This window comes from Anabas testudineus, chromosome 6 (assembly GCF_900324465.2).
Source record: "Anabas testudineus chromosome 6, fAnaTes1.2, whole genome shotgun sequence".
Lineage (NCBI taxonomy): Eukaryota > Metazoa > Chordata > Actinopteri > Anabantiformes > Anabantidae > Anabas > Anabas testudineus.
In genome coordinates this window covers 6,354,965-6,369,746 of record NC_046615.1, presented here as the reverse complement: position 1 = coordinate 6,369,746, position 14,782 = coordinate 6,354,965, and the positions used below count along the sequence as shown (strand labels likewise).

The window sequence follows — 14,782 nt, the reverse complement described above, 5'->3', positions numbered from 1 at the left end:
TTTACTCAAAGCAACTTAAAGCTTGAGATGTCCTTGGAATAAACAAGCTATAAATACACAATTGTTTCATTTTCCTTCACTTCACTTGCGGTAATTATAAACTTAAACGCTTTAAGAAGAGAAAGACAAGAGGATATCAAATGGAGACATGTGGTAATGATAGAGGAGTAAGACTCCATTTTTATTCCCCAGGTTATCTGGATATCCTATTAGTGAAACTGTCTGGAGCCCTTACCATGGATCAGTTTTGCGGTTGTGGTGGATTAAATTAAGGAGGACGCACTAGCTCACTGATACAGTCTAGAGTGTGTGAGTTAACAGCATAAGTGGATTCATCTGAGAACAGTAACACTTGGTTAAATCTGAAGTCTATTTGTGTTTGAACATTAGATATCATGAAGCATATTTAGAAGATATGATCTGTTTTTGATAAATGTCAATACTTGTAAGTGTAAATCACGCAACTGTCTGGAAACTTATTTTTTTTCTTCTTTTAAGAGGAAAAGCTGGACTTTTGACAAGCTGGCTTCCAATAAAGAAGCGCTACGATGACTGGGGTCAGTCTTGTGAGACAAAGAGGGGAGATAATCTAAATTGGAGAATCAAGAGTGCAGTGGGGGTTTGAAAGGGGCAAAGGCTGTCTCTTCTTGTCAGGAAGGGGGCGCAGAAATGGGGCGATGGGGAGAGATTGGTTTGTCTGCTCGGATTCTCAGGGTTTTGTGAGTGTGTGCGAGAGAGCGAAGCGGGTCCCCACCGAACCAGAGAGAGGGACAGATAATCAAGCTTGAGTTGATGTGGGACTTTGTGTCGGGGCAAAGGAGAATAGAAACTCTTTAACAGATTAGCAGCACTCAAGCACTAGAACGTCCACAAGGGAAACTAGGAGTTGAGCCATTGTCACACCTTGAATTCCCAATCCTCTACACACCTTTATACATCTCTAGCTTTGGGGCTCCACATTCTGCTTTTGTCCAAGTCTCTCTCTCTCTAAATTTTAGAATAAATTCTCATCTACATAACACTTATGAATGGAAACTAGAAGAAAAGGAGAGGGAGGTTGGTAGAAAAAGAGAGAAGGAGATGGGTGTTGATGCTATTTAGCTTTGGAATGACGCAGGGAGCCACATAAAGCCTCCAAGAGAGCAAAATAATTTACTTCAAACCACATAAATGTATTCAAATAAAGTTCTATTCACATATATTCAGATCAAATCACTATTGAAAATAAAGCCCATTTAGAATGCAATTTTTTCCCTCTCAGTGGTGTAATGCATATCACTCCCTATGGTAATTCAAAAGAAGATAGCTCAGTTAAGAAGGCTCAGGAAAATCAATGATGCCTTACTGGCGAAAAAGAGAACAGATGCATATAAATGAGTCAAGACTTTCTCACTGGATTGAATCTTTCTATCCACTGGTCATGAGGACTTAGATGACACTGCCATCACATGTTCAGAATGCAATTTTTTACAGTCACTCATTATTCAACATTCAGTCTTTAATTTGAAAATGTCAGTGGCACACCATCTAATCATTTTATTTTTAGACATTGCTACTCACATCAGTAAACATGAGGCACCAAGTAATTAGAGGAAAATAGAAGTTGGCCAGGTGGGCTTATTACTTGAACCAAATGGCATCATGTACCTGCACTTACAAAAGTGCAAGGGGGGGGAAAAAACTCATTTATCCCAACACAACAATGCCCCAGAGTTAATTGGGCAGCAGCTTCAGTAGATAACTTGGACATTAATTTGCCAGGCTTTCTTAGTCTGACAAGCTGATAATGAGGCATTGTGGGACAACAGGTCACCTGGTAGGGGGCTGGACAGACGGTTCTCCAGCTAACAAAGGGAGAGAGAACAAGCGAGAGAAAGGTGGAGGCGCAGACCATAATCGGACAAACGGGCACCATCATGCTACAAATGACCTGCCAGGTTTGGTGTAATCTCTCAGTTGAATCATTATCTAACTCCTGAATCAATCTCTTTTTTTGCTTTCTCTGCACCCGCTCATGACTGCTGGCACCCCACCAACCCTCTGCCTCAATTTCGTCTACTAGCCTTCCTTAAACTTACCAAAGGTACCTGCACAAGCAATTAGCTATTGATTTTGTTCACCTTTTATTTTGCCGAGGTTTGTCTCCAGCTTGCTGCCAGGATGAGGGTCCTGCCCGGCATTTCTAGAGGCAGGTTTGATGGTGCAGCAGAAGAGTAAACATGTGTTTAGAGACTGAGGGATCACAGCAGGAGAGCAAGGGCCAAAACCAGAGTATAGGGCTCAGGGTAGACACCAAGTTAATGACTGCAGTTTAGACAATGCTCTCACCGCATAGTGGGTATGGGTGCAGACAGGTGACAGATGGACCCAGGCAGATGATGAACATAAACCAGGGCCATTCACCACACATAGTCCTCAGATCCTATTTTCATATTGACATATGGATTTGTGTGTCTACACCACCAACCCTCCTTTTTCACAATGAAACTTTTGATTTTATTGGCCATGATGATGGTGATGTCAGCTCCTCAAACACCCACTGACAATGCATTTCTCTAGAGCTACTTCCAACAGTGTCACACTGACACATACTGTACACTGCAGCAGTGAGAGAAAACAAATGTAGTCACCACATCCTGTGCACCCTGACTGTTCTCTGCACCATGGGTTTCATAAAAAACATGGTCTCCTTTGGTGAACTGGGTAAGCATGTGTGGAATGAAGTGCTAGACAGACACACAGACCTTGATTTTAGAGGTATTTAAATTACGGGATTAGACTTTCCATGTGGTTATTTTATCTAAAAACTGTTTTGTCTACAACAAGTGTCTAATTTAGCTCTCCAGTAATGATGGCTCTGTTTTATTTATGTAAACATAGACATCAAGATAGAAAGATTTAGTGCTATCGCATGTCAAAATGACTGCTGTGAAAAAAAAAGCACCTACATGATTAAAAAAAATGATGCTATATCATGATATAAAATTGCATAAGATGTGATCATGATGTGATTTTCATTTACGTTGCCCACCCCTAAGCTGTTTTTATCTTGGCAGTGTGTGTGTTTGTGTGTGTGTGTGTTTGTGTGTAAAAGAAGAGAGAACAACAGACCAGATCTATCCCTCTCTCCCATCACAGCAGGAGCTTGGACCTTAATTACTTCTGATATAAACACAAATTAGCCTGGAACACAAACACAGACTCAGCTATGAATAATATCTTCATTTATACCCCATCATGTCCAATTACGCAAGATATATCACCTATGTGCTAGATTTAGCTTGTCTGCATGGTGCTGGCAGAGGCAAGATAAACATAAATTACCAACAATCATTACTAAAATTTAGATCTAATGATTATGTGTCTGTGACAATGTGCATGAGTTACAGTGATGTTGCTGATTTTGGTGAGCGACGCCCAAAACAAACGGAGTGAAATGCTGTGCTCTTATTGCTCTTTCAGCTATGTGAGATAGAAATACTGCAAATGTAGTGTAGAGTTGTCTTCATCATCAATTTACACCAAAAATACCTAAAATAAGATAATAACTGAACTTCAACAACACAGAATTTTTTTGTTTTTGTTTTTGTTTTGTTTCGCGTAGGGTTTTAGGGTAATAGATTGCAACTAGAACACAAATTCTGTGTGGTTGATTTTTGTTTGGAAATACAACTGTGTGGGTGTGAAAATCTCACAAATCCGTCACACTGCAGTGGGTGGATGACATGTTCCTTCACTACATGGGCAAATTGGAACATACAGAGATGGACCAACTTTTTTATTTTTTTAATTTTTTTTTATATTTTGGGTCTTTTCAAGGGATTTGTTGACAAGAAGAAAATACTAGCCCCGTCCTTCACTCAAAAATAAAATAATAATAATACAGCAGGATCACATCCTTCAGCTATAGCAGTTGGGATGATTGCTTGTTCATGATATCAGTCTAGGGGAATACATTTAAAAAAAAATGTCAACAAAACACAGATGCAAGTCGCCAGTGCTCTTGTCCTTGCCTGAAAAAGTGATGATCCCATCAAAACAAAATCAGTAAACCCCCCAAGTGAAGTGGGGCAAAAGCAAATACAGTAAGTCAATATCAGTTGTTGAAAAAAGTTTTTTAGACAGAGCACAGATGGAGCAAATATGGGTGAGAAGGGTAAAAAATGGAAGAGGATTGTGTGTACACAAAGCCTAAGGGAATGCAAGGCATGAAAGCAAAAAAGAAAGAGACCAAGAGAAATAGAGAAAAAAAAAAACAAAGAATGGAGGAGTAAACAGACTGGAAGGAGACTCCAGTTGCCTTTGTTATCAGTTTGCACAGAAATGTCAGAGACATTCTGCTCTACAGCTTCCACTGCTGCCCAGCCACTACTGTGTACCAGTCACACACATTCAGTACACAGTGGACGTGCATCGTACATTATATACTTTAACATGCAGAAAAACATTAACATAAATACAGGCCCATGACTGTAGAGAGACCTGTAGAAGATAACACCGCTCCCTAAAGGAATGCTTTGGTTCTTTACATTACATTATTTCTTATGTATCTTCTACATCTTTCAGAATAAAAGTTCAATGTTATGAATCGGGACCAAATGTGCAGCCCTCGTTCCAAAAGTCCCACTAAGCTAACTCAAGTTGTATCTCTCAAAGTTACAGCGTTCACATTTTGTGATCCCCTGAGGACATTTCCTTGTGAGCTGTGGTGCAGGAATATCTTGTACTAGTCCCATCTAGGTTGGTCTGTTGTAGTAAAGTTGTGAGCAGATAGCAATTTTGTACTTTACAAGTTTTTTTGTGCGTGTGTGCCTTCTCAGAGTCGCTCAGTGTTTTATCTGCTGGAATTTATATGGATGATTTTATTAAATAGGTAAGTTTTGTTGTTTATCTGTATTTTACAGAGACCCTGAAAGGACTAGGTTGTGACTAGTAGTGGTCAAAATAGAGACAACTGTTTTCAAAGAGACGCTACACACACGATCACAGCAGATTTACTGTGAGATAAAGTCTGAAGATGTAACACCAAGAGCCAACAGCTGATGAGGGGGGAAGTGTTGTTCTTTGTATGAAGCAAACAAACCAATAGGGTTGGTGAAGATGTGTGTGTATGATAATGTATATCCGTTATGCTAAAAGGCCACAATAATTATTTTAACAAAGGTGAGTTACAGCTTAGCGGATTTCTGACAGCATCCTGATTGAAATTTGAAATACAGTGTTTAACTATGGCTACTTTAGTAGATAGATACATGTAAGGACGTCAGTATTGTAAGAAGAGCTCAAGGAAACACGAAACCCTTCTTTTAAAATTGAACATTTTGCAGCACACTGATAAAGTTTGTTGTGGAAAGAGGAAAGTCAAAAGGTCAGAGATGAACAATTAATTCTCTTGACCTCTCAGTATGATTCAGCCTTTTAATATGAGGGTATCTGAAGACTACAGCATTAGCTGCAAGCAATTTTTTTAAGATGGAGTTTTTTTTTTCCTACCTTAGAGGGAGGAGTAGCAAAAAGAGTCCTTGTTTTATTCCAGTGTTCAACCTAACAGACGGTCAGACTCCGTTGGGTTATGACCACATGACTCCACCTGTCTCTGGCGGCCTCACCTTCCAGGGATTTATTCTAATGCATTCAGTTCATTGTGTGATTTAAATAAAAGTCACTTTAGTTCAACCACATCTACTGTATATCTTTATGCATTGTTCCCACACAACTGCGGATAAAAAAAAAAAAAAAAGCTGTAATTATTTTTAGATTATCACCTGATATCGATTTATCTGTCTGTCTGTCTGTCTTTCTGAGTGGCATCCACACACAAATGTATCCTTTCAAAATCTAGAAGAACCCTGTGGGGAATTGTCAGCTTGTTAAATATACTTAGATGATTGATTTAATACTAGACAGATTATTGAGGCTGAACTGACGTGTTGGCCAAATAGACTATTTAGTACACAGATTTACATATGCAACAGGCATATGCCAGAAACACAGAATCTACAGAGCTGCTTCTTCATCTTATCTCTGAGCTCAATTAGATCTGGCATCCATGGCAACTAAAGTACCAAGGAGCTGTCAGATCATGCCATACTGAAAATAAAATAAACTTCAGTTCAATTTGTTTTGCTCACTTTGGTTTATTCAATCAGCCTAGGCATGGGAGCTCTAGGTTGAAGCATCTGCTGGTAATAATAAGAAAAGTATGGTACCACACAGAGCTGCATTTAAAACCAAATGAAATTGTCTGTGGCAAATGATATCAGATCTGAGCCGGTAATGTAAAATGGTGCTGAGTAAGCAGAATTCAGAGTTAACTTGTCTTCTAAATAAAGTCAGGGCTAAAAGCTGTGAGATTTTGATGATTCAGGTGTTTTGGGAGGTCTGATAATGCACACTGCACACACACACACACACACACACACACACACACACACACACACACACACACACACAGACAGACAGTATGTAAGCATCGTAAAAACCAAATCATAAAAATATACTATCACTGCTTTATAGTGCAATTTATAACAAATGGCTTCTATCATCCCAGCCCTGTTACTGCACGATCAAAATATCCAAGTGAAAATCTTAAGCTGCCTTATTGAGAGAGAAGATTCAGCTGGTACATTAGTCAGCCTATTATCATGTTCTGTATATCCAGAAATGACATGTTGTTGCTTACCCAGTACTTTCCATTGCATAAGCAATGTCTGTATTAGCAATTCAAAACACGTTCAGCATAAATTTGAAGACTGCTCAATGGGAAACTGTTTCTAAGTTTGTATGACAATTTTATTTCAGTACCATCTTTGGGAAGACCTTCTGGTCAGTCTTCACATCTTCACATCTTCAGATGACTGGTTAGGGTTAGGGTTAAGGTTGACTTTGTAATTGGTCATTTAGGAGTCTAGCGAATTGGAAGTGATGTATATAGTAAGGAAAGAAGCTAACCAGTACCAGTCACGAGCACATGAGAAGATATTTCAGTTTCACTAGACAGAATTGCAAGACAGAGGAGAAAACCTTGTCATTCATATGACGTTGCGTGAGGAGTTCTGTATTAGCTACCACTATTGTGGGACCATTGAGCTTTCCTAGGGATCTTATGCTGTGCTGTGCTGTGTAGGGACCACCAGATGTCAAATAAGGCTCATGTTAGGTGAAAGGAACAGAGAGATATGCTGAGATGGTTGAGGTTAGGGTGAGGGTCTGTGTGTGTGTGTGTGTGTGTGTGTGTGTGTGGGCCTTTCCACTACCTGCTGATTGATCCATTTTATCTGTGAAGCCCTGCCGGTCGATGAAAGTTTTTTTTGTCTGTAGGCTTTTTTGTATTGATGTGACAACAAACTGTGAAAGGTTTTATGGAATACGCAGTGCTCATTTGTATGTTACCTTTACATTGTACTCTGTGCTTTCAGCTTCTAATCATATGACTGTGAACTCGATTCAGAAAAGGTATTTCTTCAAACAATCTGTGTGCTGCAGAAAGTTTGCCCTTAAGACACTTGACAGGAAGAACTAACAGACAGTTTTTCAATAAATCAGGAAAAGGTAAACTGCAGGAGTGCACAGGGTGAAGCCACTGATTTCTTTTTTTTTTTTTTTTTTTGCTAATTTCATTATCAGCAACATGTGGTGCAACTATGATGACTGAGGAAAAAAAAAAAAAAATATAAAAATAGATATATATATATATATAAATTTAAGAAGATGTGGTAAGAAGTGGCAACAGTAATGCTAACCGAAAACATTTATTCCTTTCTTTTAAAAGCAGAACAGTCATGTTGAGGCACGCTTCCAAAATAAGTCTCAGGTGGACTTTCTGATGTTAAAGTCAATGCAGTGCAATTACCACCGGAAACAGATTTTTCTGAATAACTGCATTACTTACAGTAAGTGCATTTAAGCACGCTGAACAAGAGTGAACAGACAGCTTGCCCAGGATGTGACCACCTCCACAGTTCTCACTCAAGCATCAAGTCATTCACACCACAGCTCTACGCTCACAGAAATAAAAACAATGGATCTCTCTCTCTCTCTCTCTCTCACACACACACACACACACACACACACACACACACACACACACACACACACACACACACACACACAGGTTGCGGTAGGTTAGCAAAGTAAAACTAAAATAGTAAAAAAGTAGTGCTCTATATTTCAAGAGCATTTATTTATATTCCAGCCCAGCGAGGGCACAAATGTCGCCTTGAAAAAACAACACCGACAAAAACAGCAGTTCAGAGATCCAAAAAAAGAAGCTACAGTGACAAAGTGACAAAGGCATCTAGTAAAACTAGGGCCGTACCGGAATCAGGATTTCTCAGGAGTCTAGTCAGAGTCAGCACAGATGCATCAACTCCTGAGGGATGGCTCTTCAGTACACTGCATTAATTTGTCATGTGTTTGTAGTATTTTTCATTTTTACAAACACTCAACATGATGTTGGATGTGAAGGTTTACAGGCATAAAGAGCCTTCTCAAATACTCATCCCCCAGAATGATTCATTTTCAAGCACTGAACCAAGAGATGCTGGCACTGAGATAAAAAAAACTGGAGCTGAGTATGTATTCTACTTGAGATATACTGGAATCTGTCAAAAAAAAAAAAAAAACTAAATATAAAAACAATTAATGATATATATATGGGAGTTTGAGTTCTAATCATGTTTTGACAAACGCAGAAAACAGATGACAAATAAGGACAGTGTATAAAAAAAAGTCTGTTAAATTCAGGTTTTACTGTAAATTCTCTAATATCTTACTTTGTTCTTCTGATCTGACTAATCTAATATACAATTAGATTAGCGACAGACAGAAAAGATAAGAGACTATAAGAAAAGCGGAGAACACTTTTCTACCTTAACTGACAACACTTACTGACACTCACAGCACTGGGCATACACAGTGGTCTGAATTTAGACTACTGTAAACAGTGATTGATGCTGTTTGAGGTTTTAGCTTCGGATTTAATATTTAATTTGTATTATTTTTGTGCTAGATGCAAGTTAGTTTAACATTTAGTAGATTTTCCTTTCAGTTCAAGTCATCTAACCATGTTTCCTAAAAATTACACACACACACTTTCTCACACAGCTGCTGTCGTAATCCTGTTTTTATATGGACTTTATCAGATGACAGAGAACGTGGTGGATGTCTCTATGGCTCATAGTTAAATCAGTATTTTATACTTGTTCAGTGTCCTAAAACCTTTACATGCAACTAAACTGCAATCGTTAGCTGGGAAGCTTTTATTAAGATTATGTTGTGAATGAATGAAGCGCTATATTAAATTTATAGGATGCTCTGAGCAGAATGTAGAATCAAACTTAGTTTGCTGGTATGAAAGTTGTGTGCTGTGCTGGTCCACACAGCTCTTTAAATGGTTTCCATTTCTCTATGTAAATGTAGCTTCATTCACTCATAACATAAGTTAAATCTTAATAAAATCCATTAATGACAAACTTTCCTACAAAATGGATTCCCAATTGCAGTTTAGTTGCCGTGAATGTTTTAGTACATTTAGCAAAACAAGTTTCAAATGGTATTTTAATCCAGAACCATGAAACAGAGACAATTATTTCAGTGACTTACGGTGCAATGTTAACCATGTTTAATGGAGGTTGAAACCAAGTCTAACAGTATATTTATTTATCTTGTACATTGCATCAAGACTGTAGAGTGGGAGTGATTTCGCAACTCCTGGTGCCAGTTTCTAGCCACTTGATGTTTAGATTCTTATCCATCACATAATGCCATCATCATGTGCAGTAATCTGCAGCATGGATTTAAGCCCAATATAACCAGAGTTGCACCTGCACCTTTATTAAAATAAAAATATAAAAAGGAAAGTATTATTTCTAAAACTATCCTGACTTTACCTTTAAGGCCTTTTAGTATGTCATTGAGAAGTAGTAGTAGTAGTTTAATTCTGTTACCATTATAATAAAGGTTAATATGAATTTAATCTAATATTCATGTAAGTCTAAAATTGTCAAATACTGATGAGACTGGTTTATAAATACATTATGTGCTAAAGTGCCTCTGGAAGGGAAGATGATGAGGTGTTAATGTAAACTGCATGAAGTTCATTACTCTCATCTAGTGTTTTTTTTTTTTTTTATTTAGTGATTAAGTGATAAGTGAGCTGCACAAACAGTAAAATCCTGCTGGTTCAGGACACACATGTACATGTTATAAACACAACCTCAGCCCGGCTCAGATCAGAAGTCACCTCCAGTGGAGCAATCATAGTGCCTGTGATACAGCTGATACTGCTGGCCAGTTAAATCAAATAAGAGTCCAGTTCTCTCCAGTGTCCTTCAATATAACAAAGTGACCTACCTGTAGGGGATCCCTCGAGCACCTCTCCCGTGTAACGTGTCTCTCTGAAAATGGGCCGATTGTCATTTTGGTCGATGACAGTGATCAGTAGTGGGGTCGGTTCATCCACAAGGTTTCCAGCAAAGTCTGTGGTTGATACTTCAAGCTGTTGGGATAAAAAGAAAGAGGACTTTATTTCCGACAACTGTGTCCAGGAGGAAACTTTTCTTTACAGTTTGCTCTACGTAAGTGTGTGTAAGTGTTCTGCACCCTGCACACCACCAGTCCTCTAATGAGAAGACAGCCACAGTTAAAAATGGACCTGCTTTATTTGTCAACATTTGTCTTAGACACTTGAGATAACAGTCGTTTTGTTTATTTCATCATAATACTTACTCTGAAACGTTACTAAATTGTATGTTTGCATATTTATCTAGTCATTTCTACTGTATATTTACATGTATATGGTTGATAGAGAGCTGCAGCACATAGCCTGCTCATCCTCCTCTCCTCCTCCTCCTCTCTACCTCCTTCACCTTGTCCACTTCTCTACCCAGGATCCTCCACTGGCCCACATCACATATTTATTAATTCTGCTTCTCTCTTCTCTGCAGTATTGCTAGTCATCCCCTGAGGTCACTTAAAGGACCATGCCAGCTTAGATATGCATAATATCGTTTCAGCAAACAAGCAGCTATTAATCCAGAGTGGTACAATTGTGTCCTATTTAGTCAGTCCACCATGCACGATATAAGGTTGCCCTAATATGGTGTCCTGATTGTTCTGATCAATATTTGTTTTTAATATTTCTAAGTGAGACCAAACTTTTGAACAGTAGTGTGAAGTTCCTTTCACATTTCTTTAACACTCTGACACATTGACAGAATTCCTTTGACTTCTGGCAGCCTCGGAGTAAGCGGTGAGAATAAAGACTAAATGTCAATTTGGGGGACAAGTGACATTTGGAGAAGTAGCTGATTAATAGATTTATTTAATATGAAAGGACAAGAGATAAATGCTTTCAGTGAGTGACAGTTTTTTGCTGGTCAAATTAATTGCTGTGGTAAACTGATGTGATGTTGATGCACAGAATGTTTGGAGAATTAAAGGAGTATTACAGAAAATGTGCTCAAGCGACTAATGACTCTATCTGGCTGCTACTTTAACAGATCTTTGAGGCTGTACCTGGGCTAAATGCTAACTTTGCCATGCTAACATGTTCACAATAGCAATGCTGATGTGTAGCAGGTATAGTGCTCACCATGTTCATTATAGTTGAACATGTTAGCATGCTGCATCTGCATAAAACACACAAGTGCAGCTGAAGGTAAAGGAATTTTTAGAGTTAAACACATTTACTGGAGAAATTGAAACTTCAACTTGATGAGAGACTAGAGTAAAAAATTTAAGTATTTAAAGGTTATTTGTCACTGGGCACCATGCTGACCTATAAAATAGTTTTGTGATATTTCAATTCAAATTCAGTGGTGGATCATCCAGAAGGTCCTCCATCCCTAGAGCAATGTCGCCTGCATAGAAGAATAGGTTTGATCCTATTCCAGACCGGTGCCTACGAGCTGTACCACTGGCTTACAGCCACTGAGGAGCGTTACAAATTATACTGCTGGGAATGCCTGTTATTTGCAAGTGATCGACTTGGTGTTTGGAGTCACAGAGGCCTTGCAACCTTAACTTATCTAACCAAGGCCAGGGGGCACTTGCAGGCTGGGGTGCTTTTGAGAACATTTGGGGATGCCAGAGTTGATCTCCAGCTCGACGAGCGAGTGCGCAGAGAAACGGAGCTACACAATGATATGGTGAAGTATGTCATTAGATGAATATTGATTCTGAACTGCTCCAGATGATGTGTGTGCCACAGTTTATGTGGTTGTAGTGTAGAGGATTGGAGTTGTCTAAACTGGGTTTCTTGCTTTAGTAAAAACAGTAATCACCCTCAATACTTGAAATACCTCTTTCTCTGTAATGCCACACCTTGTTATACTGCGTTTTTCTATAGAATTGATGGTTTCTATAATTACCCCACTGAAGGCGCAGCTACCAAATGCACGTCCCGTCACAGTGTTATGCAAACTGTAATATTAGTCAATGCACTATTGTGCTTGGCGCAATTGTCAGGCAGGTGGAGACACAGAAACACCTTTAGGTTGAGCACAAATTCACACACATACACAAACATTTCTGTGCTTTTTTTCTTTTTGGTTTGTTTACTTGTTGAGAAGCTCCACTTGCTTGGGGCAAGTGGCCAGTCAAATGTCAAAACACAACATACACAATACAAGAGTGGCTCCAAAGGTTGCAACCTGACTTCATGCAGAGGGTCAATACTTCCCTTACCAAGACTGGAAGAACATTAAACACGTGTCTGTAAAATGTATTTATGAACAATGTTTGACTAATTGGGATGGTTTACTATGATTACCACTCAAATGGTATCATTATAGATAACGCATTATTATAGTAAACCTTTACAGTAATTATACAGATGTCTCAGAAAGAATGGGATGTTGATGTTGAAAGTGATATATGTGACATGTAAATATATGATAAAGTAAATAGAGTCCTATATACAAGGAAGAAAACATACCAACATTATCCAATACAGCACTTGAGCGTGATTGCGACTTCACAAACAACAGGATGCATGTTGCTGGTGCTGAATGTCAGTGGTTTTACATCACTTTTAATATAATCTAAGCGCGTACGCCTCTGGGAAGCCCGCCTGCAAGAGCCTGCACACTATGAAGTTACCGATCTGTATCCTGTGAAGATACCATATGTAATGACATTACCTCCATTTCAATCTTAATCTGTGGCTAAAGAGATCACTTCACTTCCTTTATTAGTGCTGGAGCAGGGCTGTGGAGATTCATCAGGGGAAAAAGAGCAGGAGAGGTTCCTCGTTTATCTGTGGCATCACATTACCAGCCTTTCCTCTTCCTATCAGTAATGCATGACATAACACAACCTCTCTATCACATGGGTCATCCCACGCCTCTCCCTCTCCCTATCTTACGCCTCTGTCTTTTTTCTTCTTCTTTTGTCCTCCTATCTCTCTGCCTCCAAGGAGCCTGGAGCATATAGTGTAATGGCAGTAATGGCACATGTGCAGTGTTTTAGGTGTTAGGAGCCTAATGGTTTCATTTTTCATATCATCCTCCTTCTCTCTCTTCCTCTCTGCCTTGAGACTGTACCATGGGAGGCTTCTCATCTGGGGGACCATGTCTCTCTCTAACCTGCAGAACTGCTGACTCCCAACCAAACACGTACTTCCTTACACCTCCACCATCACCACACCTCCTCCTCCCCCTCCTCAAACACGCTAAAAGGTATGTAATATGGATGAAACAAGCTTCCTGGAAAATGGATGGCAAAAAAAAAAAAAAAAAAAAAGACTGTCCTGTGCCAGTAAGCAAATGTACGCATGACTTCACTCCCTCACTCACTCACAGGCTCAAACACATTAATGCTTAGCTGTTTTTTTTTTTTTTTTGCTCAGCATGTCTAAGCTGTAATGAGAACATTAGCTGTGAGGTGCCTTAGTGTTAGGTCATTTAAATGGAGGATCATACCAACAGCACAGCAATACCCTGTTCGGCAGACGGAGAGACATAATCATTAACACACATGATCTCAGAACAAAGTAAATCGTATGATCTTTCAAACATAGCCAGCTGTGAAGGGCTGTGGTTTGCATGGCTTTATTTTGAGGCATACAGGAGCTGAAGATAATGAAAATGTATTAGCAGTGCTCCACTTCCATACTGCACACAGTACAAGTTCTAATTGGGTTCTATGGTGTATTCATGTCAGGGAAATAACTCAGCACCATATAGATATTAGTATGCAGAGTGAATTAGACTGTTGCATGTTTCGCTCAGCTTTCCTTCTATGCTATTTCGGGGTTTGTAAAGTGCTGAATGAGGAGGACTGCAAACAGACTTTCAGTTTTTATTTGTACCACACAAAGCCCAGTGTTTGTGACTTTAATGAGATCCAACAGAAGTAATAACTACATACATTATCATTATATCATCATAGGAAGCATCCCACAGGATAACTACATCATTCAGTAATCAAATCAGCTGTGACACTTCTTTGCCTTTCTCATTATTATAACATGGCATTTATAAAAGTAGAAAAAAACAAACAAAGAAATACTTACAATTTGACCCAGGCTAAAAAATTAAGGCTCAAAGACAAGTTTGACATCTTGAAGCTCTTGGTTCAATTCATGTGGTAATAATATGTTTCCTTTCTATATTCAAAAAAGAAATAACACATCCATACCACCTCATTTATAGCAACAGGATTTCCAGTGCCTTGACAACCTCGACGTGAAACTGTGTGGCTGGGTTTTAAAATTGTTTTGCTACAGGGGAAGTCCAATTATGTTTTGCTAATGGTATTTTTGCCTTCTGAAATCCAAATT

The 14,782-nt window shown here is 38.9% G+C and overlaps 1 protein-coding gene across 2 annotated transcripts in view; it reads right to left on the bottom strand.

Annotated features, from left to right (window-relative positions):
• The window catches only part of cdh13 (cadherin 13, H-cadherin (heart)), a 168,284-nt gene that overhangs the window by 116,330 nt on the left and 37,172 nt on the right, over positions 1-14,782 (bottom strand). For both annotated transcript variants that reach the window (XM_026364668.1, XM_026364669.1), the window contains exon 5: positions 10,354-10,498. In XM_026364668.1, coding sequence (XP_026220453.1) covers positions 10,354-10,498 — 145 coding nt within the window. The remainder of the gene's footprint in view (positions 1-10,353; positions 10,499-14,782) is intronic.